This window comes from Nothoprocta perdicaria, unplaced genomic scaffold, assembly GCF_003342845.1.
Source record: "Nothoprocta perdicaria isolate Ctin4 unplaced genomic scaffold, notPer1 scaffold_3, whole genome shotgun sequence".
NCBI classification, from domain to species: Eukaryota; Metazoa; Chordata; class Aves; order Tinamiformes; family Tinamidae; genus Nothoprocta; species Nothoprocta perdicaria.
Window position 1 is genome coordinate 4,479,991 of NW_020455532.1, and position 25,108 is coordinate 4,505,098.

Consider the following 25,108-nt stretch of genomic DNA (forward strand, 5'->3'; position numbering starts at 1 on the left):
GCCAAAATCCCCTCCTTCTGGGCTGAAAATAAGCCAGCTGCTAACAGCTCTCTGATCCCAGGCCCAGGTTAGCTTTTTGCTTAGATCTTGGTTCTGCTGTCATGCAGCTCTTGGGAAATCAGAGCTCAACCCGACGAGCCCATGGAGTGAAGCTGTTCCTGATTTGCTTTCTCCATGCTGCTAGACAACCTAATTCCTAAAAATCCATAGAAGTAGTTGAACTTTCAAGACAGGTAAATATTAGTGGAATGAGTAGTAAGGAAATTGCTGAGTGCATTCTTCTTCCATTTAGCTCTTTGCACGCTACTCATCAGCATGAGTAGCAGGCTAGCACTGCTGTTGTGGGCATGTCTTCTTGCCCCCAAGACCTTCAGCAATCAAATGTTACTTTGTCCACTGCTTTTGGACTATAGCTCCTGCAAATGAGAAAGTTTGCTGCACTTAGCCTTTTTCATAAACAACCTGGTATGCAAAGAAGTTGCCAGTAACGTCARCCCAAACCATTCTGTGTGTGTGTGGGCAGGTGAACCTGGCGCTTGCACATGCCAATACCCAAGCTCTGGTAACCAAAAATAACCGAACCRAAAGGTGAGCAGAACTGCTAGCTCCCAATTTTAAATAAACTTTTACAGCCCTAGACTAGGGAATTGGTAAAGGCAGCGTGCTGTGCATGGCACCTGAGCTAGTGCCAGAGCTGGGAGTGAAAAACCTTTGACTTCCTGGCTATGACCCGCAGAAAATATTTCCCTCTTCAGATAAATTTTTTCAGGTGGTTATTCATGACTTGATTTTTTTTTTTTTTTTTTTTGAGAAAGTCAATCAAAACTTAAAGATGGTTTAACCAGATCAGTGGACCAGAGAGGAGGTTTAGTTTTTAAGGTTAAACCTTTTTAAGGTTTAGCTGAGTGATATTCTCTCCTCCAAGACCACCATATTGCCTTTTCAAAGGACTGTSACTAAAGGAACATCAGAAGTTTTTAATTCTGGGAGGCGGGGGGAAGTGTTCCACAGTATTTACCAAATCCAGATTGGTATCTTGCYTTGCTTGAAATCACAGCAGGAAGGCATATTTGAGTACAGTTGGCTCATAATGTAGGAACAAAATAGCTGTACAGACCTTGTACTTGGAAAGATGCTTCGGGGTCAAGTGGTACTAGACAATCAGCTGCAGGCAAAGTAATCTTGATAGCAATTAAGTTAAATCCTGTGCCAGCTTTGCCTGCAGCGTACGTGTGTGAAGGAGGTGTTAAGCAGAGTCAAAAGGAGGGGAGCAGCTCTTGTGTTATTAGACTTCAACTAGCTTGAGCCCAAATAGTTGAAGATTTTTCCAAGCAGAAATATCATGTTGACCACAAAATGATCTGAATTTTGTCTGACATCTCTGTAGACAGATAAGAGTTCCCTTGGTAGCTTGAAAGAAGAGAGTTTAGATGAAGGAAGCTGCTTTTAGGCCTGTGCGCGCACAGCAGACCTTCCCCTCACTGGTCTCCCATCGCGTAGGAGCTGCTGGGGAGGCTTTCCAAGCAGAGCGCCTGTCATCCCGCTCCCGCCTCACCTGGGCTCTTATGCTCTGCTTTTCCCTTCCTTTTACTACYTTCCACTTCAGAGGGCTTTTCCCACAGCTCCTCCTGAATTATTGTTCCCCGAGCACGGGGCCTTGGCGGGGCGAGAGCCGAGGTGCTGACGCAGGCCCGTTGTACAGGGGCAGCCTTGGCTTCCCCGCCGGCGAGCCGGAGCCGCCTCAGCACTCCAACAGCTGCGGCGTAAATCAGCGGGGTGAGGAAAAGCTCCTGACCTGGGAATGGCGAGCGCCGGGGCYGGGAAGGGGCGAGAGCAAGCGCCAACGGACAGCGCTCGTGCCTCACCTCCTTTAGGGTATCTCATGTTCAGGATATTCGTTACTCACCATGCAAGATTGCAGCAAACTCCATGCAGGGATCTCTGAGCTCTTTCCAGACCCTAAAAAGAGCTTAATTGGCAGCTCTTACTCTATTTCCCAGTTTTGCAGAGGTGAGAAACTCGCCCAGTCTGTTAGTGACAGAGGTGAGGAGCAAAACCAGAACTGCAATTTTTTGGTTGCCTCCTTCGAGAGCCAAACTCAGTTCTCCTCAGCTGGCTTTGGAGCCGGCCCTATAGCACCGTGCCCCTCAATACCCTGTTGTTGGTAGGGCACCTGCAGGCCTGTAATGTGCAGCACCCCGTGCATGAGAATGGCTTTGGCTACATGTCCCTCAGCAGACAGGGTGAGGCTGGGCTGTGGGAGTGTTTTGTTTTCCCAGGCCTCTTCCTGTGATGTGGCCATAAGAGTCAACAAGATCCCTGGGCCTGTGTGCTCTGTGGGCCATTGTGTGCATGGCTGGTGCCAGTTCTTAACATGCTGCTGAGAACTGTCCTTCTGGAGCATCATCTGGTGGACAGTGGCAGTGTACGTGCTAGTGCGCTCAGGAGACCCAAAAATCATTTCCTAAAAACTGCCTCTCTGTTCAGGTAGTGCAGAGTGCGCAGAGGACAAAGCTGAGTGCTGGGATAGCTCAGGAGAAGCTGCCTTGCAGTGCTCTGAAATAAGCTGCAACCCTTGCAGAAAATGAGGTATTTTTCTCATAGTTGCTGTTTATTTAGCACAGCACTAGTGGGAGGTTCTCTGGGGAGGAGGACCCAGCTGGACAGGTAGATGGGACTCGTCCACCTGGGAGCACGCTCTCCTGTGCACACTGACCGAGGATTTTATTAASTGTTCCCTCCTGGCTGTTGGGAGGGAGTATTTCTGCCCCAAATCTCATATTTTTTTCTTAAGGCAGTATTACTGGAATTGTATTTGTGATTTATTTTTTAAAGTGTCTTTAGCCTTAACAGGACCTAGTGGAGTTAAAAGTCCTGTTGATGTCAAAGAGAGTTGCAGAACCTGAGGGAGTAGTTGTGTATATATATATGTATAATGTATGTGGTACACACACAAACAGTTTGAATCTCCACGTAACTGCAGCCCTGAGCTCACAGTGTATCTTTACCATCTCGGTGTGTTCCAGGTGACACCTGAMTGTATGCAGCAACAGTGCAAAGTGCCACTTTTTGGCAAGAAGTCAGTCCTTTTGCCAGTGTTGCTCAATTTAACAAACAGGTTCAATAAAGGAGTGGTGGTGGGGTGGGAAAGGCATTTAAAAACATTTCATTTTTTTCCATTTTGACTTATTCTAAGTGAAATGCTAACACTGAAATTAAGTAAAAGATAATTAAAAAGAAAACAAACTGGAAGCGATCACATGTTTCCTGGTTCGGCTGCCAAATTGGAAGCCCATGCTGCCATCCCTGTTATTATCCCTGTCCAGTTCTCGAGCTACCTCTCATCCATCAGACCGTGTGCTTCCTGCAGCAGCCAAGGCAGCTACCTTGTTTGTTTGTATGGGCACTCACTCCTTYTCAAGTATGTATCCCCAGGTATACCTTGGGCTGATGCTTCCTCTGGCCTATCTATCTTGGATMTGTTCCCGGGTTAATTGCAGGAAGCACGGGGGCATCGCTCCCAGCCTGAGGAGGGAGCCTTGCTGGGAGGGGGAATCATGTTGGTTTGCGCAAAAAAGAGCCTGCTTTGTTTAAACCAACAGCTTCGAGGCAAGGAAAAAATGGTATTTATATACTTAAGAATATATGTAAGCATAGAAGAGCAGGTGATGAAGGCTAGTGAAGCAAGCCAAGACTTCTGGAAATACCGAATTTGCAGAGAAGCAAGACATGCAGTGGCCCTTGCCAGTCCCGTGCACTCCAAAAGCATAAGGCAGCCTTCCTTCAGAGAAAAGAGAGATATGAAATTGGCTCAAAATTCGTAAGATTAGTTTTTTTTTTTTTTTTTTTTTTTTTTACTGTCTGCTCTGTAAGTCAGGGCAAGACAGAAAATGTCCAGTGAAAGTAAGATTTCTGCTTTAAAAAAAAAAAATGCAGGGAAGAATTTTTAAAGCTGTCAAAATGCTCTGGGCACTTTTGAAACAATAGTGGTTTCGGAAGCGTGACAAATGATCCATTTTGTTGTTTTCGCAGTTATTTTTCTTAAAGTTGTTTAGAAATTGACACATTAAGGGAGAAAGAAAATTAATGTGAAATTTTTAATGTAAACTCCAACCAAATTTAATATCCTTACATCACAGGACTTGATTTAGATTTGCATGGGATTAATATGGAAGGAGAAGGGCTGGTTTTCATTGCAGGAAAAATTGTTTTTATTTTGGTTACTGAATTAAGCGTATTCCTTATTTGGGTGCTTGAGCTTTTATTTGAAGCTTTTTGTGCAACTTGAAGTRCTATGAAGGTATCTTTTTGTTTGATTTTCCTTCTTGGTTAGAATTGGAGCATTTATCAACCATGTCTCGTGTTCAGCCCTTGCAGGGTGGGCTAGGCAGGAGGGGACAGCATCCTGTGCCGCACAGCGAGGTGTCCCCCCAGGTGCCACTGTGCTGTGCTCTGTTCTTAGCACCGAAAAATCACACTTGAGCAGCTGGCTGAAATGTCAGAAATGTCATTACTTTAGGACAAAGTCCTTGTTGATATGAAAAGTGATTTTTAAGGTATTTTTGAGGCCTTGAAATCAAAGGAGCAAAGACAGAGAAAACAAAATTGCCTCCTTTGCTGAAAATGTGGATGGAAGCAGCCAATATCTTCAGTGCAGGAGAGTCCAGGTTGCACTGCCGATTACTGTGCAATGGAAGGTGGCTGGAGATGACAGGGCTTTTTCTGCTAAAAAAAAAAATTGCTTTTTCCTTGGGAGACAGCAGAAGGATGATGGGGGGGTGAGGTTTTGTATCTGCTTACTGTTTGGAAAATTAACTAAGCTGCTGTGCTTCCCAAGGGATTAAAATGTTAAAAATCTTATTTTCTGATGAGAATAAGTGAGGCACAATCAGCATGTGCCTTTGAAAATTTTATCCTAGGTACTGAAAAAGGAGCAAGTTTCCTGGCACCTTCTAGAAGTGCAGTGGGCTAAGTGGAAAAAGAGGCTGTCATCTTGTTTTGTGATGAAAACCCCAGGAATCACTGCAGCTTGCTACTTAGTGATCTGTGTATGAGCAGAATAAAGGTGAAAGTAGTTGATTAAATAATTAAAAATAAAGGCATGAAAGCAAGACAAAAAATGCCAGCTTTGTAGTTAGGCTGCTGTTGCTGTCTCTATTCCTCCCCTTCCCAGCAAAGCTGAAGCAGAGGACTTGGCTTGTACCAGTCCTGCCTAGGGCTCTGTGTTGGCATGTGCCTATGGTTGGGAAGATTTGGTGGTTTGAGCTTATCTTTGGCCTCTAGCCWGATATCAGTGCAGACTCTTGAGACAATACCTGATGTGTGGTGGTATCTGCCCACAGCACCGAGGCTGGAGTCCTGGTTTGGCCTTTCAAACTAACATCCATTAAGGTGCCCTCTGTTTCTCATCACTATTAGCACCCAGTGCTCAACAGGTCCCGTGTCAGCACTGCACTTGTGAGGGGGCTTGCTCTCCAGCTTGATCTTGGGCTTGTGACTGAGTGTTTTGAGTTGGGACTTGGGAGTCGCTGCCTTCACAAGTTTGTAGTAAAATAAAATGTGACTTGTAGGTTACCCCAACACCGCAATCAAAAATTTGAAACCCTAAAATGTTTAATTTAGCATTCCTAACTTCAGAATGACTGGAAAGGCTTTTCTTTTTTTTCTTCTTCTCCTTCCTAAAGTAAAGAAAAAAAGTTTGTTCTTGGCAGAGGTTTTATAGGCCAAGTTGCAGGGCAAAATATTGGGTTTTGTGTAGGGGATTCTAATGGAAAAAGCTGAGCACCAAATTCACACAAGGTTCTTCTTAATTGTAGAAGCCAAAAGCTCTTCCAGATGTCTGTCAGCCCAACATGCTGAATGCTGCCATTGCTGGTTTTAATAAAAGCTCATATTCAGCAAACTATTACTGATTTACTGTATACTACTCAAGCCAGCAACTGTTTTTSCTCTAAAAAGCTAGCAAACAAAGACCTAATCCGTTCACTGATTGTGCTCCAGCAAGTCATTTACTGTATTAAATGCCATCCAGGTTCCATTATTTCACTAGAGATTTTTCTCCAGATTGCCATTGTTCAAGCTGGAATTTCAGAAACTCTTGTGGAGAAGGACATGGGCAAGAAATGCACAGGAACAAATCGGTAAATGGTGCGTGCAAACCAGGCAGAGCCGCTAACGCGAACGTGTACGTGACATGCGCCGCCAGACAGGCATTTCTGAGGCAAGTTACCTGTTTGCACATGCAACCAATAACTACTCTGAAGTAAAATAGAAGCTGAAAAAAAGTAGGAAAAGGGTAGAAGACAAATATAGGGAAGTGTGTCATGCCTTTGTGAATACAAAAGTGAACAAAACTAATAGCAAAATCATCAGTCAGAGAGTAGCAAATGAAATCTCTAAGCAATGATGTAATTAGAGGCCATTAATCATTATAAAAGATCATTTCCCTTTAAACATCTGCTCCCCTTCACTTGGCAGCAGCCTGGGCAGTGTCGTGAGTGATGGGATTGCGCTGAAGGGCATGTGTTATCTGAGAAACAGCGTCGGCCATCCCGGCCTGACAGGATCTGGGACCGTGCGGCTTCTCTCCTGTTCAGGTGTAGCATTAAGGAAATAAGCGGRGGGAAGGTCAGACATTGCTCACAGTGGAAAGGAAAACCTGGTTTTCAGAAAACCTGAACCCAGCCTGCTCAATAGTGTGAGGGAAATTTAATTTTGGTGCCAGAGGATTTGAACAAAGTAATCCAGGGGCCTGGAGCCTGCTGTGAAGCAGAGGCAGAGCGGGGAAGCCGCCGCAGATGGGCCTGAAATGGAGGACTCCCTCTCCCGCTCCCAGCCCTTGGGGCCAGCGCGGGTCTCCAAGCCCTGACGGCTCCTGGAGGAGTCCACAGGGCAATGGGAGTCTGGGCAGCCATCTTTGGGAGCACTTGGAGCTTGTGTCAGCTCCGGCCTTCCCTGTGGAGAGGGCCCTTGACCTCCTTGCCCATCCACCTTCCCACCATGAGGAGCCATGTTGGCAGTCGCCTTTGAACTCCTGTGAATAAATATAACTGAACAGAGCCCAACACCGCTGAGGTGGCCATGTGGATGCACAAAGCCACATAGGTGATGGGTAGAAACGCAGCTGACTCTTGCTGTTAGTGTCCATCCTTGGGATCCCGGGTAAGGTTTCTGATGTATTTTTTGTTTTAGGGTGAAAGTTGGGGCTCCTCAGCTCCTCTTCAACCATTAAATTGAGTCATTTACGGAGTAATTTTTAAAGTCAAACTTTTTTTTTTTTAACCTCTGTACAATTCAGTCACCTTGTTGCATTTGGTGCAGTTGGTAGCATGGGCAGTGGTTGTGGGCACTGTTAGTGACCCCTGCACGCCTTCATTCCACCCATGCCTTGCTGTGCTCCATGCCCAGGACAGGGGCTGTGCAGGTCTTGCAGGGATGTGTCAGAAGTTGGGGCACTTTGAGACCCTCTAGCGAGAGGGCAGCTGTGGAGCAGCATCACTAGTGCCATTTTCCTTACACATTTCTAGTGTTTCTAGTGTCCCAAACAGTGTCCCTACTGCAGTATTTCTACTGCGTTTTGGGGAACCCAACTGCAGTATTTCTGCCTAACATATCGAGGGTGAAGTTATCCAGGAAAACCTGCCTTGCATAAAAACATCATCATGCCCGTCTGTCGTGCGTATCTAATGTGACCAAAGGTTTCCTTCCAAACTTCAAGCATAACTATGCAAATCTGCACACTTAATGCCATGTTTTGGATGGCACCCAAAACATCTCACACTTCAAGCAACTCTCTTTGAAGCAGATGTCTTTGCAGCCCTCTTCTGAAAAGGTGTCCATGTGGACTTAAACACGTGTGTTGAGCACTGTGGTTTTTAGATGAATACACCTATTTGTTCTGCCTGTAGGGTCTGAAATAGTGACCTGGCTGTTCCGTTTGGGTTGCGTGGTGAATTGCTTGTGGGCCTTCGATATTGTGAAAGTCATGGATGGGCACTCAAAAGCGTGGTTTTCCGTGGAAACACAAGTCCTATGTGACACTGGTCATTCCTCTGAGATTTCCAGCTAAATTGTACAAGGTTATTTGTATGAAAAGGACTGTGCTGGTGTCACTGCCACCTAACGGTCAGGATATTTTAGTTGGGATCAGTTTTCCCAGGGAAATCAGAAAGTTACTGGGATTAGTCTGGACATTTAAACTGCTCCTGCCTCCTGTAGGAGCTTTCTTACTGCCATGGGGACAGATAATGCTGCTAACTGCCCTCAGCCTCCTTTTCAGCATGTGATACACGTTTCAGGAGCCTCCCTGGGCACTCGTGTGCCTTTTCTTGTCCTGATAGTATTTAAGAGATAAGGAAATTGAATTTTATGATGACAAAATCCAAGAAGAAAAGCACAACTTTAATCAGATGGGTGTAATCTCCAAGGGAACAGGTACTTCATTTTAATTCTGCATTTCCCTTTGATGAAAACTTTAGTGAATGCTATTATGTGGAATTTATATGAAGCCTGGGTTTAGGTAATCAGCTTTAATATTTATACTCTTAGGGAAAAAAAAAGAATCATTAGTAAGCATGCATAATTAATGAATAAATTATATTTTTCCTTTGTTTTTCTTCAGGTATAAGGAAATGCTAGATTTAGTGATATCACCCAGCCTGACTGTAAATAGAGAGTGCCCTGACAGACTGAAGCTCAACCTTTCGAACGCCTATGCCGCAGCTCCAGATGACATAGAAGGTAGGTTGCCCCTTCGGCTTGCTCTTGGTTACTGTAACGTAGATGCACCTATATATTTAATCAAAGGAGGTGGCTGCAGGTCCTCGTGTCTTTCCTGGGCAGCCTTCTTGTCTGTGCTCCGAGCTTTGGCATTTGGCAGCCACCAGGGATGAAATCTTCTGGTGGTTCAAGGAGGCTCTGATGGAGACTTATCTGCTCCTTTCCTCCTGCTGCTGCCTTTGTCCCCCATTGTACTCCTCCAGCAAAGGAAACAGAAGAATGTTAAATCTGTTAAAAAAATTATTGGCAAGTGATGCAGCTGAACTAGTTTTTGCTAGCACAATCCCAGCTATTGTTTGCTGCGGTCAGGATCTGTCAGCCTTCCTGTTGGAGAGGAGCGAGCAGAAGGCTCTGGCTATTATGTTTTTCCGAGTATGCTTAACCCTTCCTTCCCAGGCTCCTAGAAGTCCGGGGGGATTTTGGTGCATGTTTGTGAGGCATTAGAAACTGCCAGATTAAGGCACGTGCATCGTGTCTATGGATGCTTGTCATGAGATACAGAATTATCACGTTGTGCCAGGGTAGCAGACAGCAGTAGACTCCCAATTATGTGAGAGAACAGAGAAAGGAGTCTGTGGATGTTTTCTGAATTTTGTTAATTTTGAGTGAGGTTATCTAAACTGAGTTTGTGATAAAAAGGACTTGTCTCCATTTTCAAATATTTCTGTCTTTTAATAAGATGTAATTGTTTCCTTAGAAATGGAGCCATTTTTCCATGGTGTCATTACTGATACTGGATGTTACACTAAAGTTCTAAAAAGACAATAATATCTTATATTGAATATTTTTAGTTAAGAGCTCATACATGATTGTTGTTTTTTTCCAATAAAAAGGCATGCAAAGGTAAGCATGTGTCTAAATTTAGTTAAAAGTCATATCAGATTAAAAGTATGTTTATTGTTTAGGTATTTCCATATTTCATTAAGTAAAATATGCTTCAAACTTTTAATTTGTCATTCTACGAACTGCTGAGCAAAGAGCAGCTCTGGATGCCTTCCAGAGGAGGATACTCCTGCAGCACTGGGGTTGTGCGGCGGGAGGAGCCCTGTGGATGCTCCTGCCTGCTATGGGGGCCTATGGCTTGGGGACACATTGCAGAGCCTCTCTGTCCCCCCCCAGCTCTGTGCCTGGGGTTGAGGGACCATCTCCTGTGCCTGGATGGGGCTTTGCATCCCCTGGCACACATCACATGGTGAGTGGCACCAGCTGATGCAAGGGGCGGTGGTGCCATCAATGGACAGTCAGGTACCRATGTTCTGCCTGCATGGAGAAACACTGAACCGTTAAACTGATGTGCTGATTATTACTGCTACCAAATCCTACTGAYCTTTCTGAGGCTGTTTTGTTGTTTATGCAGTTACTTACGCAGTTAAATAACATCTAAAGCCTCCAACTAGGACCTGAGAAACAGTATATATCAGATATTAAATATCTGCCTAAATCTTGCAAACCAGCAATTGTAAAAGCGGTGGTATCAGCTTGGCGCTAGAACAGACTATGATGGAAATCTAAGACCTGTCAATTTTGCTTTCCAGGTAACAGCAAAGCAGCACCGCAGTGTCCTCTCCATCTGTACTCCACAAAGTGAGTGTTCCTGCCAAGTTCTGTAATTTAAAAACCTTGTTTYTCTGAGAAGTCATTTTGCGGGGACTGCTGTCATCTTAAATGCATGTGTTGTAAGTCCTTCCACCTGTTCTCCTGCATGTCTCATTCCAAAGAAATGGCCATTTCTTAATCTTGTTAGATATAGAAAAAGAGAAGGTTRGAGGTACTGTGTGCTCATGCTCAGGCCCTGGAGAATGCAAACCACTGTGAATATAGGTGTGCGTATGAGCGACCATAGTGGAATATGTTAAAATGTCAGAGGTTTCCCATGACACTAGTTTGACAAACCCAAAATGAAGAGTCCAGATCAGATTGTAGTGTTTTTTTTAAGTCGTCTGCACATATTTTGCACAGTCCTTAAGTCCCCATGCATTTAGGTAATTGAATCTTTGTAGATGATAGTAGAAACAGTACATGGAAACAAACATTTGCCCGTCTCTAGTAAACTTGAGAGTTCCCCAAATCWCCCCATCACCCCAAGAGTACTATTTTATGAAAATGTCACTAGAAGCATCTTACTGTGCTCTAGAAAACCACATACGGTGACTATTGCCTTAGACCTTCTGTTTTCTTGTTCTGAATAGACATTATCCCCATATAGTGACGGTCCCGCCCTTCCCAGCAATGGCAGCATATGGGCAGACTCAGTACAGCGCGGGACTCCAGCAAGCGGCTGCCTACACGGCCTACCCTCCTCCGGGGCAGCCCTATGGGATTCCCTCCTATGGTGAGTAGTCCAGCATCCTGTGATCCTTGAGTACATCATCTTCCTCCTAGAATATGTCTGAAGCTTTTACTTTAAAATGAAAGGCCATTGCAATCCTAGTAGTGACCTCTTAGGCTTAGAGGAAAATCTGAATTTAAATGTGTGTGTGTGTGTGTGTGTATGTGTGTGTATATATATGATTTCTTTAAAGTGTCTATCAGCTTTTGATGTCTTGAGCTATAGTTCTGCAAACTAGATTTGGAGGCAATCAGTAGTCAGTGGAGGCAAGAGGAGACAGCATGAGAAACTCAGGTTTAGAAAGACATACCATTGAAGAGTAGTATGTAGTGAGGGTTCCTGTGACTTGCTGCCAAGACAGTCCCTTGTAATAAATACGATATTTAGGTAAATAAGATATTTAGGCTAAAATTAGGTAAAACACTTTGCCTTTATTGATTCCTTCTTGAGCTTAATGATATAAGCTATTTTAAAGAACCTACTGTGTAATATTATAGAAAAAAAGCCCCAGCAGAGAGTAAGGCATGGTGAGATGCTGAAGTGTCTTGGTTTTGGAAGACACCTTGTATTTAGATGGTGGTTCTGTGTGGAAACACTGAGAACTAGGAATATCTTTGCCCTCTTGAAGACCAAAGAGGAGCTCCTCTCGCCAAGCTGCTTTGGGCTTCTCACCCCCACTTGATCCCGTGCGTGCTGAGCCTTGAGGCGTTAACGTGGCTGGTTCCTGGTCGCTCTTAAGCTCCAAAACACCTTTATTTGCTCTGCAAATACAGTATCACTTCCCAGCACGAAGATTTTCTGGAGCCATCGACAGGTTGTCACCGCAGGGCAATTCCCCGCTGCCTCGGGCCTGGGAAACGGGCTTGGCAGCAGTTGAGGGCTGCGGGCAGGGCTGGCGAGTCGTGAGCCGGGTCCCTTTTCTGCAGCTCCTGGTGTGTGTGCAGACACTGGCTTCTTTCCAAGGCAAACTCATAGCAGTTGTCCTGCTCGAGCAGGTGAAATCACAGCCATTTGCTGTGGCCCAGAGGCTTTTGGGCCGTGCTTTTGTCAGACCCATATGCTGCTTATAAATCCTGTGGGTGACCTYGTAGCATCCTTGGGCAGTGTTTCCCACCCTCAGGCATGTACCCTCGCGGGGACACCCAGCATGTATGAGGAACTCCACCTGGCTGACAACGAAGAACAATGAAGCAGTATTGTTTTTCAGCACAAAAACAAAACTGGGCCAGTTTCTAGACAAAACAGACCCGTGTGAGGAAATTAATTTGGTGCTAAGTTATTTCACTGTCTGACAACAATTTGTCGGCTTCCAAAAATGCCCAGATTAATTGTAGCTGGGGCAGATTGAGCTTTCGTGTGYGGCACTGATGTGTGTGAAAAGCAGGACATGCTCTGGGAAGCAGCGTCTCTGCCTGCTCTCAAACCCCCCAAGCTGCAAGGCAGCCCCAGCCAGGCACGGAAACTCCTGCCTCCTGCAGCTCTAACTTGAATTGTTTGGCTGCTAATCCCACCTGAAGCCAAAATAAGCAATTTTAGCAGAAAAGATTATTTAGGAACCTTGTTCCTGACATGAGCAAATGCAGACTTGTTGCTTCTAAGGTCCATTAAGCTAGAAAACAGCACAATTGGCAACAGGCAGGTGCATTTGGTTTGTCTACTGGCAAGTCTGCCTTAAAAATAATAAAAGATGACAACAGCCTGGGAAGAACATAGTTTAGGGAGCAGAGCATCACTGGGGTCTTTGCACAGCCCATGCAGTGTGGCCACTTGTGTTGTGGCCACTTGTGTCCTGCAAAGCAGCGCAGGATCGTGCCCAAGGAGCTCACATTAAGAGGCACCTTTCAACTGTTCGTTTTAAAAATACAGCTGTAGGATCTCAGCAGCAACTTGGGATAAAATATCAGCCCCTTTCACACCAGCAAAGGTTTCATCTTGCAATGATTAATTCAGCTAGTGCCTCTCCCCCTGTAATTTGTTGGGATTTTTTAATTGCCTGATTTTTGTAATGAGAAGCTTCTGTGGCCTCGGGATTTACCTCTTGTTCCTGAACTGAATATTGCATCTAGCTGAATAGGTGATAATCTTTCTGTATGACTTACTCATAAATATTTTGTTGCAAAAGCTGAAAGTACCATGGAACTAAAGTGATAGCTCTGATGTGAACTAAAGTCTTGAGGTTAGTTCACTGCAGTACCTGTTGCCTTCAAAACCATTGCTCGCATGAAAATTGTTTGGAAGAATGGGTTTGATTAATGAGTTTAATTCTAAAGCAATAAATTCCAAAAGAAGTTGTTTCTGAAAACAGTATTAGATGTGGTTTTTAGCAAGAGTTATTAATTCGGCTGTGGATGCAGAATATAGCTGACTTGAATAATTTGTGATTAAGGTATTTGGCTATATTATTTGAGAGAGTTCTTTGTGTAACTATGATACTTTTTTTTCCTTTTAAGTTAGGAATTGTAGGGAAAAAAGTGATTATCTATTAGCTGAAATATTGTGAATTCCTAAACTTGTTCTGTTACCTCTGTGTGTCAAACCTTCCCGTTCTGCTCCTGGCTCCTGCTGTATCCTCTGAAGGCATCAAAACAGAAGAGGGCCTGAGCCACTCGCCGGGCCAGAGCGGCTTCCTTGGCTACAGCTCCAGCTTCGGCACACCAGCAGCCGGCCAGGCGCCCTACACCTACCAGGTGCACGGTGAGTACAGCTGGCAGAAACCAGCTCCTGCGCCAGATTTGGTCCTCATCTTTTGCAATTGGAGCAAAAATCAACACAGCGCAGGTGGCCGAGGCTGTGTGAAGAGGGATCCTCGGTGTTTTGTTCATTAAAGCATTAATTCCTGGGTGAGGTACTGGATTCAGCAGCAGTGTGTCTTAAAAAGCCTTTTATACCACCACTTCAAGCTTTGCCTTTCTGCAGGGATTGTTGCTGTGGGAGTGCAAATTCCTGGGTTCTCAGTGGAAACAAAGCAGAGATACTTTTCAGTTTCCCACAAACAGCGATGCCAGCTGCTGCCCTGAGCTGTCCTGAGCAAGCTGTTCCCTGGTAGAACTGCGGTGACCACTGGAACTGTTGAGACATAAGTAATAACTGTCAAAATATATTGACCTGCTTTAACCCCAAAAATACCAACACCATTAAATAACTAAAGGTTACTGAGGTGAAGTTCAACAGAGCTGAAAGCAGCTGTTTTCCCCCAAGGTTCCTGAGCTTTAGTAAGTTTAGAATAACTGTTTTTTGACTGTTGTCAAAATAATAATTGATTATAAAATAATGAAGTGAGCCCCCTCGAGGCTTCAAGGACAGTGCCTTGTGCTTTGAGGTTTATAACACGTTTTCATGTTTTGTTGTACAACCTTGAAGGTCAAAATGCATTTTTTTCTAAAAATGGAAGTTGGAGTTCTTCTCTGATCATTTAACTCCATGAAGAATCATATTCATATGAAGAATCTCCTGAAACTCAATGTTCTGTTGCTAGCTTCATGAAAATTACGAGAGTTTAAATCTGAACTGAAATGAAATATATGAAATGAAATATATAAAAACGGTGTCATTTTATTTATTTTAGTCCATTTCTAGCAGGATGGAATTTGATTTGTTTGAGCCTTTTGTTCAGGAACCTGAAGCCCTGCAAAGAATGAGGAACAATTCTAGCATAATGACAGATGAGAATAAAGCATAATCAAAGCTTTATTGATCAAAGCCATAGCTTTACCAATATTTTAGGCTTGAGAAGTATGAGTTTGTTCTGAGAGGTCCTTAAAATATCACATCATCTCTGTGCTTCTACCTTCGATGCGAGGAATGGCAGGTTTGTTCCTCGTGCCCTGATTTCCCTTCAATGTTTGAATTGGACTTATCTAATACACGGTAAAAAATGAGTTTTTTGTTTCCTGCTAAGCCCAGCACATTGCATTTGGAAGTGCTTTATATTGGATGTGAACAGAACAGTTATTTGACTGAGAAAAAAAGTGAAAAGCATTTTATACTAAAAGTGATTTTGGAAAGCTGAGGACTGCAGGGTGACTTGCTGCTGATTCTTGGTGTACTAATGTCATCAAGAGTTCCTGTCTGTTACCCTAAGGTGATTTTTGTGTCTTGGGTCCTTAACAGAATATTTTGGAAGCAGCTGGGTTGGATGTGTCCAACTTGGAAAGTGAGGCCTCTGGTTTTCTTCACCTGCAGGCTTCTTCCATCCCACCCCTAAAAGGGGTTTGATTTTTGGCTTCAGTTTTACTCTTTGAATGTCTCCTCCTTTTCCCAAGACCGTGTTATGCTCAGTTAGCAGCAGAAATCCTCTTTGGGAAAACTGTCGCTTGCAATTTCCAGCAGTCCTGGGGTGTCACGAGTTGCTGCTGCCTCATTTAAGGCCTGCAGTGCTGTGTCTGTGGGTTCTCGGAGCCCCAGCAGCCGTGCTCCTTCCTGGCCAGCTACTGGCTGAGCAGATGCTCCTGGCTGTAACACCACGACTGATGAAGCACAGGCATCTTCTGCAGCCTTCTATGACTGGTATATTCCTGTCTAGGTTTCTGTTGGATTTTGTTTCCCCAGAAAATGCTCTGGCTCCGCATGTGCTTTGTGTTATCTTGGGAGCTGCTTGAGGAGGCAAACTCTTGGCTCACTTGAGACTGGAGTTTTTTAAGGTGGCCCCTGTGTTCAATCAAGAGGGTTAAAGGAGCAAATTTTGTGCCTCGGCACTTGAAAACATTAACGCTGGCAGAAATTACTGACACAACCRTGCGTGTTGTAAAACAGCCCAGGAGGAGCTTCATGCACATGCTCCAGGTGCTTCCAGATACTGTTCCCTAGGGCAATGCTTTGGTATTAGGTGAAATCACTTCATTTTGTTCAGATTTTTATGTCAGGCAGATCATTTCAGCCAGCTCCCTAAGCCCTTAATGCAAAAGGAAAACAAAAGAAAACAGTTTCTGCAAGTGGCAGGTGTCTACGCCAAGGCAAATGGAGCAGGACTAAATGTGTCTTCCTGTTGTAAACAAACATTCCCACCCTTCTCCTTGCTCAAGAGCAGAAGAGACTGAAGTGCCGTGACCGTGAGGTTTATTTACCTTGCTGGGTGCTGCTGAAAGGCCCGAGGAGATGGCTGGAGGCTTCCCGTGCTACTTGCTCCCAAAGAACGGGCACCCGCGTTCCCGGGACGTGGGCACCGTTCCCCAGCACTCATGGAGCTGCCCAGCCCAGCACCATGTGTGCCCTTGCTGCCTCAGTCCTCTTGGTCACTGTGTTGCTGCTCCCAGGAAACAACTCTGGGCTACAGGCTAGCGCAGCTGCAAGGTTTTATTTATGTCTTTTTGTAAAATCAATTTTCAGGGAGACTTTAAAAGTCTTTCCCCCCTTCAACGACGAAATGGTCATTATGTCGTGTCCAGGGAGAGAGGCAATCTTGAAGACAGGGGTGTGTGTGGTGGCTCAGCAAGGAAAGGGACCGCCGGGAGGGTGAGCTAGCCAGTTTTGCCTTTTAATATAGGAGGAAAAAACTGTTTTCTCAAGCTAATTTCAACACATACTGTAAGACGGTAATAGTTGAAGCACGTAAGTGGAATAACTTTGCTGCTTGCCTGCATTTAGCACCAGCTCCTCAGAGCTAACTAATGAAGTCATCTGCAAGCAGGAGTGCTTGGTTAGACCACAAGTCTCCAGCACGTTCTGCAGGGCCTCAAATGCTCTCTGGCCCCATAGCTGAGAATTCCGTGGTGCAGCCGGTGAATAGGCACATGTCACGAGCGCGTTACACCAGTCAGAGAACTAAGCAACCTCTAGGGTGACAGGAACTTGGTCCCACAGCACTCTGGAAGAAATTTTCTTCCCTAAAAGCTGGTAGCTTTGCTCTCCTGTCCCTTCAGCAGAAGTTCTGGCTGAGATGGACGCGTGAGGTTAAGGCCTCTCCTCCTTGGTGGCTGTTTTTGGTAAGATGATGCTTTTCCAGACAGAACCTGCTTTCCTTTATGTCTGTTCGTTTCCGCTACAAAAGCAGGTGGTGCAGGTGTGATTGGGCTGGGTTCAGCTTTTCATTCTTAACTCTGGTTATCAGTTGTATTGTGGATCTTGAGCTGCAACAGAATCCGTTGAACAGCAGGGATGAGAATAGGACAGACTTATGGTAAATGGAGAAAAAATATTTTACAGACAGTCAGAAGGGGAAATCTGTTTTCATGCTTCCCTACCATGAAAATAAATTAAATGTAGAAGGGTTAGAAGCCAAATATCTGATACAGGTCACATATACATATATATATATATATATATACACACACATATATATAAAAGATAATATATATGTATGCATATAAAAACTGTATCACTGAGGTACATGAGTAAAAGTAATGATTTTAATTGCCAATTATACTCCTGACTTGTCAAAAATAATCACACCTGAATAGTTCCATGCCTCAAAGAAAAAGCTAATATTTTCTGACCAAATCTCCCTTGTGTATCTCCTTGTTTGTGATACTGTGCCCTACAGAGCTGATCAGAAAGACTCATAAAACCACATGCTTCTATAGCTTGTGGTAATTCTTAATTTTCATCCATTTTTACCAAGCTCTAAATAGCCACTCAGAACATGAAATGAATGTTTCAGTTAAAAATACTTTTCTTGGAAAACCTGAGCCCTCTTGTTTTTATAGCTGCCCTCAAGACATTTTTTACCCATTCCTTCTCCAGCCATTGGGCTGTGGCACCCTTTGCCTATTAGGAATGGCCTTACTTAGTTTTCCAGAAACTAAGAAACTAAAACTTTTCCAGGTGTGTGTACCCTTGATTGCTGGAGGAGGAGGCTCTTGGGGTTGAAAACTGCTCTTTTGGTGCTGTATAGGCACTGGGAGCTTCAAGCAGCATTTCCATCCAGTCTTGCCAGCAAGTAGCCCCATCTCTGCTCTGGCCATTTGCCGTTCCCTAATGCTTTGACCGTCCTTCATTTTGTTATGAAGAGAGGACTAAGGCTATAGGCCCATAAACGTTCTCAATTTTGGTCCTTTATAGACTTCCTTTATAGGAAGGAGTATTTCCAAGAAGTTTCAAGTCATTATAACGGAACAGAATTTGGCTGTATAAAGGGCCAAGRTTATTATCAAATGCTTAAATAAATCATTTAATCAGCTATGTAAAATACTACGAGAAAGCTCTGCCAGCGTGTTAGCTAATGCACAAAGCCACGAGCTCTGCAGGGAGGGCGCGTAGCCAGCACARGGGAGACCTTCCCGTGGTTGCCCCGTTACTGCACATCAGGCCAGCCCTTCTCAGCTTGTCACTAATTCCTGCACAATTCCCTGCTCCTCAGTTGTTACTGCTGAAGTGGCAGCTGGTATGAAACTTGTAAAATGTAAAATTGCACAACAGCTACAACTGTGGCCAAAGACCACTGCAGATCCTGTCTTTGGGCAGGAAAAGATTTAACTACCGTAGGATTTTATTTTATTTTATTTTATTTTATTTTATTTTATTTTATTTTATTTTATTTTATTTTATTTTATTTTATTTTATTTTATTTTATTTTATTCGTATCCAAATCCATTTACCCACAAAATACTTTTTAAATGACAAAGGAAAATTCAGTTACATAACTGGGATAGCTCACGTTTGCCAAGGAATTGCAAGGCAGCATTGAGTTCAGTGCAGCAATAAATGTGAAGCCAATGACCTATGCACTGAAATTTGCTGCTACTGAGCATTTATTTTCTTTGGTGCGTCCACTTAGATCATCTGTCAAATAATGAGTAAAGGGCAGATTTTTTATGTGCAGTGCTGATTTGAAGTGGAATTACATATGTTGCTTATGTTTGTGGGATGAATTCCCAGTKAATTGTTCTCCTTGAGAAAAAATAAGGTTGGATATTTAATCAAACTATTCTCTTATACTGGAAACAATTCAGCTCTTGTGAGTATCTGGATAGTGTAGATATTTTTTTCCAGAGATGCCTAAATTTCTTGTAATTGTGTGCCAGCTTGTGTGCTACGTATGTAATATGAATCTGTAAATATCCATTTGGCACAAATGATTAGCTCTGCATGTGTGAATTTTGCAAGGGAAGCGGCGTGTCTAACTTCAGGCTTGATTCTTTAAGAACCTAGTGATGAAATGTGCAAGATGAGGAAATTTCCATTTACAYTTGAGACATTGGATTGCACTTTGGCATACAGATAGCCAGTCCCTCTGAAGCCTCAGAGAACAGAGGGAGAAAATGTTCTGGACAAACTGTCACTCAGACACTTGTGATGGGCAAAATTAAAATCTGGGGAGAGCCGCAGCAGCCGCTCTCGTTGCTCGTGCTCCACAGCTGCTTTGCGTTAGTGGCAGCCCCAATCCGTGGCAGCCGAGCTGTGCTCCGCTGCACGGTGARTTCAGCGGCGAAAGGCCTCTCTTCAGAAGGGGTCAGACCTCRCTTTTTGCAGTGTAAATACAAGTTCCCCCAGAATAACAGCACGGTCGCYCTCTCAAAGATTTCCAAACACCATGGGCTGACCGTGATGCATTTACTTTGTTTTAAAATCAGCCGTCCTCCTGGAGAGGGGACTCCTGGGGAGAGGCGAAGGTGTTGACAGTGACGCAGTGTGAGCTGCAAGGGTCTGCGCTACTGCTGCTCGAGCAGAAACCTCTGTGCTGAGATGTCCTGTTGCTGCTTATGCAGACTGTTTGGTGCATCCTTTCAGAAATCCTGTCATTGACGTTAAAATATATTTTTAGACGGTTACTAAATCTAAATGGACACGGGAAAGAGTAGACAGTAGTGTGGACATTCCTAGAGCTAGGGGTGCTTAAAACCTGTACATTGAAAGAGATGAGGAAAATTTATGAATAATAGTCAAACTTTACACTTACTGTTTCCTGTGAAGTAATGTAAGTCTCTGCTATGCAATCTTAAGTCATAGTTCAGCCTCTCAAGTGAGTAGAGCTAAATAGCTATTAAGAAGTAAATGAGGAAAAGGAAGACTTTTCATGTGTAAGAGGGAGGTTGGTGACTAAGAGTTGGGCATGTGCTTGTGTCAGTTTGTGTTTGCAATTCACATTTCAGCTTTACAAAAGGCTCTGTAATAGAGGGAGTAGTCCTGTATGTTAATGAATTCTGAGAACCGGCTTAATTTCTAAATGTGGAATTAAATTACATGGAATGTTTTGCTTTTTTGGGATTATCTGCAAGAAGAATGGAGGGGCTGGAATGCTGTGCAATATATATTGCATGGAGGATGTGCAGCAAATTTTAAAATTCTGTATCCTCTTTCATACAGTTCTAATGTCGGTGTAGAAATGTTGTGGAGATGTTTGGGGGGACTTTTTGTGATTTTATTTTTACCACTTTTGCAGTAGAAAAAGCAATGAAGGATGGTAACAGCTAGGGGAATTATCAGCTTGGTTTTGGTAATTCAGCATAAAATGAAGCTGGCATAGAATATGCTAAAATGTTACAGGAGCCTCGCTGCATAATTGATTTGATACACCTAATAATGCTTTCTTGATAATGACTAGAAGGCAACAGAAGAGCTAGTATAAAGTTACTTATAAAAAAAAAAACCCTGCATCAAAAAACTTACCCTGCATAGTCAAACGTGTGGAAGTTGGGAAATGTTGSAATTTTGGTGCTGTGCAGTCTTGGTGCTTGGGGTTTTGTATCTCGTGTGCAGGCGCTGCGTGCGATAGAGGTCTGGTGGAAAATGCAGCCCCCAGTGGTGCGAGGGGAGGTTGTGGTGACGCCGGCGCGTGCCGAGGGCCGGGTGCACTGCGGTTAGCGCAGGCCRTGCTGGCCGGGGGCTGGTCTTGTGGGCTGGGGAACACTCCTGCCTGGCTTTGGGTAGGGTTTGTAGGCAGCCTTCGGGTAGGGTTTGTAGGCAGATTGGCAGGGCTCAAACATCAACACTGTGGCAAACTCTCTGCCATTCAGAACTATGGGAATACCTGCACTCTCTGAAAAGACCATTGAAAGCTCCTGAAAGACAAAGATGAGGATTGCCTTGGCTTAGGAAGTCTCCAGGGAGAGCTCTCTCATCCTCTCCTATCCCCTTCCCTAAGCACCCACTATTGACAGCTGTTTTTCTTTCCCTGGGAGCACTGCAGCCCTGAGCAGTGCCTGGAGGGGTAAGGAGAGGCTTGGGGCAGTTGTCGGGGTGCAGAGGGTGCTCAGCAGAGTTACCCTGCTCCGCAGTGATGCAGAGTTACTAGCTCGCTCCCCTCGGGTTGCATTTAGAGACCCTCCTTGCTCAAGGGCGTGAGACTTGCTAAGTACGTGGGTATGCACAGACTAGGTTTCTGACCCCCATATCCCCTGACAGCAGAAGTTCTAGGACTGGTTAGATTTTAGCACTGACCTGGGAACTGGCATCTCTCAACCACTAAGTGTGAGACAGCACAGAAAGTGGCAAATCCCTCCAGCCTTCCCTGTGTCCTGTAACCCGTCAGTGGGTCTGACCGGTGATTGTGTCCGGGTGAAGCGGCAGCTGGAGGATTCTTTTTGCCTCCAAGGAGCCTCCCACATAAAGTCAGGTCTGATGATCGTTTTGTCAATAGGACACTGTGCAGAAACAAATTATGTACTTGCAATGTGCACTTTTAGGCCCAAAGTCTTTCCTTGCAATTTATTTTGAAAGGCAATCCAGCTTGACTTGCTTCTATAGCTTCTATAGCAGCATCCTTTGACAGGAGTGGTTAACAGGAACACTTTCTCAGAAATAATAAAACAGAAATGCTTTCCCCATGCTCAAATCCTGAGAGTAAAAATAAACCATCCCAGCGCTTTCAACACCGCTGCTGAGCTGCATCGAGCTGTACAGGTGCCCGGGCTCCAAAGGATGGTAAAAGCCAGGCCCTCCCCCTGCGCCGCTCGTCGCTTGTTAGAGCCCTTTGAGCCTCTGGGGGCCGAGTCCTCCCAGCAGCAGGGGAAGAGCTTTGGCTCAGAAAAATCGTGCCGTGAAATGTGGTTTATATCAACCCTAACTACCCACAAACAGCTGGTCAGGCTCGCAGGGCTGAGCGGGAATGCAGGGGAGACCAAGGACATATTTTAAAAGGGAACCTATGGGGGAGCATTATCTGCAGGGGGGCTCCATACGCTTCTGGGAGCGGTATGTGTTAATAGAYGTGCTGATGTCCCGTGCCATAACACTGCAGCAGCACCCTTTTTATCTGGGCTGATATAGTGTGCTCTTCCCTGCCGGAGCCTTTCCAGACAGAAATATAAGACTGCTTATGGAGAAGGGTTCATTATACCTAATGGCAAACAGTTGAGCAATATGTCGCAGTGTACATATGGGTTGAGTTTTTCTTCTCCTTTAACAGGTCAGATAGTCTTGAAATACCTCAACAGCTGACAGCCATGCAACATTTTATGAGTTTTCTTGCCCAATAAATGCAGGCAGATGTTGTAGGATTTGGAACCTTACAAGGCACTGGAGTATAGCTGGTGGGAGGTAGTTTTGATGAGTGCTTAACCTCTAGCTGAAAAAGTAGCAGCTTGAAGAAGGCAATATTTACTGCAGGAAACATTAGCTTGTCAGAGAGCTAAAGCACTGCAAAGAGCCTTTTGAGTGACCACGCAAGTCTTCAGCCAGATGTTGTTCGTAGTGTAGAGTAATGCACGCTCTGCTGGGAGTTAGACCAGGGCCTTTCCTTGCATCACTCATAGTCAACTTTGTTTCCTGTAGGAACAGCTTGCTAATGTAAGAATATACAAGCCATTATAGGCAGTCCTATAAAATAGCATGCAATTCAACTGAACCCTGTAGGCATTTATTTTATTAGTGCTAAGTGATCAAACAATCCTTTGAGAGAACTCTCACTGGAACCACTGTATGATTCATCCACAAGTTAGAAGAAACACCTGGGTCGTAGTTCACTGCTTTATTTCAGACATATTCAGAAGTGTCCGAGGTAGCTGCTTGCTGTGCCCCAGCCCAACTTTCCATCTTTTGGGTTTTCTTGGGCTCATGGTTGTTGCTGCGTACCCAAGTAGCCATAAAAGTGTCCTGCTGTCCAACAGCATTGATACCTGGCTGTTTCCCCCTCTGATTCTTGAGTATTTTATTAAATAATGTAGATGTGAACTATCAGTTCAAAGCATAGCACTTTATTCTTTTTTGAGTGGCATGGGAGCCCGAGGGAACACCTCTCTGATGGCAGATCCTCTCTGACCTCTGAAATGCAAGGAAGGCCCAGACCCAGTTTTTGGAGCTTCCCACGAGCCTGACGTGAAATCCACAGGTCTGTCCGCTCGCCATTCCACAGCTCCTCGAGGCACCGGGTTTCCTGTGGTGCACTCTGCAGTCACACGCTGCTGCTGAAAGAAAGGGGTTTTTGGCAATACCAAAGCTTAGTCCTAAAGATACTGGACATAACCCTGAACTCTCATTTTCTTTGTCTGAAGAGAGGGAAGGTTGGTGGGGGAAAAGTAGCCTGTTGTTGCAATGATGGAAAGAAAGAAATGGAGAAACTGAGATGAAGGAGAAAATGTCATGAAAGGTTTTGTAGGAGCACAGTGCACTCCCACACCATTGAAACTGTCCTTTGCCATGGCAAAGATTACAAAGTGTTTGAATTAAAAGGGAGATGAGGGGAAAATGGCAAATGAAATCCATCTGTTATGAAGAACAGGAATATAACATCAATCAGCTCACAAAATTTTCTCTCTAAACACTGCCCTTAGAYACTCAGAGAAGGGCTACATCTACTTAGCAGGGAAAAGCTGTGGCACTGRATATGTATGGCATATGCATGGCCTTTATGTGTGCAAGTGTGTCTGTGATATATATTCTTTACAGGAACATTTACAGTGCCGTACATCYGAAGAGCTATTCTTCTCTAGGATCCAGATTGTTTTATTACCAGCTAAATGTTCTTTAAGCTACCTGTGAATGAGGGCATTGTGACATTTAGCAACTGGTTTGATTGAACACAGATGTGAACCATATTCCATATGGAGAAGATCCAAGGGGAGAGATCCCAGGGTTGTTTCTGATTTGCAAGTAGGAGTTTGAATGCAACTGCTTGACACTGCACTACCATCGTAGATGGAAACAAATCTCTTGCTGGTCCCTCTGCAGTAGAGTGAATGTAAAACGTGGCTGCAGCTTGGGGAGCTGGGCTGTCTTCAGAGGTCAGGAAGAAATGCCGTTGCATGAGAAAGCAAAAGTCCTCTGGAAATGGGAAGTAGGCATCCAGAAATGGGAGGGCGTGTTTGCATCACTCATCCAGAGGCTTCCTAGCACTGCCCCATGTTGAATGAGCTTTGCTTTTCCCGTTCAAGGCCCTCTCTAATTATTACAGTAAGTGCTGTTACCTGGGAAAGAATGGGAAATGAGTGGATAAATGGTTGGAACAGCTGTGGAGGATAAATTGGAAATGGCAGTATTAGAGGGTTGTTGATATTTTTCTTTCTTAGAGTACAAATACTTTATCTAYTGTTGTTGATTCTGTATATAAATCTATAGAGCTACTTTGATTCCCGTTATCGTTTATGAACGTAATGTTCTTTCTCTTAGGCACAGCAGGGATTTACCAAGGAGCCAATGGGCTGGCAAACTCGGCTGGATTCGGTGCTGTGCACCAGGTATGGCCACAGGCAGTGCTGGCAACGCCACGCCTGCCCRCGGGATGTGGGGTGAACTGCCCACGGGATCCTTAAAATCAGGACAAGGGGATCACGACACCCTGTTTGCATTGATTCAGCTACTGCAGTGCAGCTCGCTAAGCTCACTCGCACCTCCTGTTATTAACTCCTATTTCTATAGGCAAGGACACACATTTGGGCACGGAGTTGTTGCTGAGCTAGCTGGAAAATCTCAAGCATGAACATTTCTGCAAAACAATTACTGCATTTTTTCACTTTTCTAAGCCATTCAAACAGCTGATCAGAAAATGTGCTGAGCATGGGAAAATGCAGCCTGTTTTGCTCCCTCCCTCACCAACTTTTCATGGCTGTTTTCTAGTTTCTCAGGTATAGGGTTGACATGGAGATTGCACGTTGCTCTGCTGTCCTTCTCAAAATACCACCCCACTTCACT

The 25,108-nt window shown here is 44.5% G+C and overlaps 1 protein-coding gene across 3 annotated transcripts in view; it reads left to right on the forward strand.

Moving 5' to 3' along the window:
* EYA2 (EYA transcriptional coactivator and phosphatase 2) overlaps positions 1 to 25,108 on the forward strand; it is a 58,707-nt gene that overhangs the window by 12,206 nt on the left and 21,393 nt on the right. For all 3 annotated transcript variants that reach the window (XR_003249874.1, XM_026042198.1, XM_026042199.1), the window contains exons 2-6: positions 8,621 to 8,739; positions 10,314 to 10,362; positions 10,968 to 11,110; positions 13,685 to 13,801; positions 24,587 to 24,654. Coding sequence is in view for 2 of the 3 variants with exons in the window: in XM_026042198.1 (XP_025897983.1) it covers positions 8,631 to 8,739; positions 10,314 to 10,362; positions 10,968 to 11,110; positions 13,685 to 13,801; positions 24,587 to 24,654 (486 nt within the window). In the remaining variant the exon portion in view is untranslated. The remainder of the gene's footprint in view (positions 1 to 8,620; positions 8,740 to 10,313; positions 10,363 to 10,967; positions 11,111 to 13,684; positions 13,802 to 24,586; positions 24,655 to 25,108) is intronic.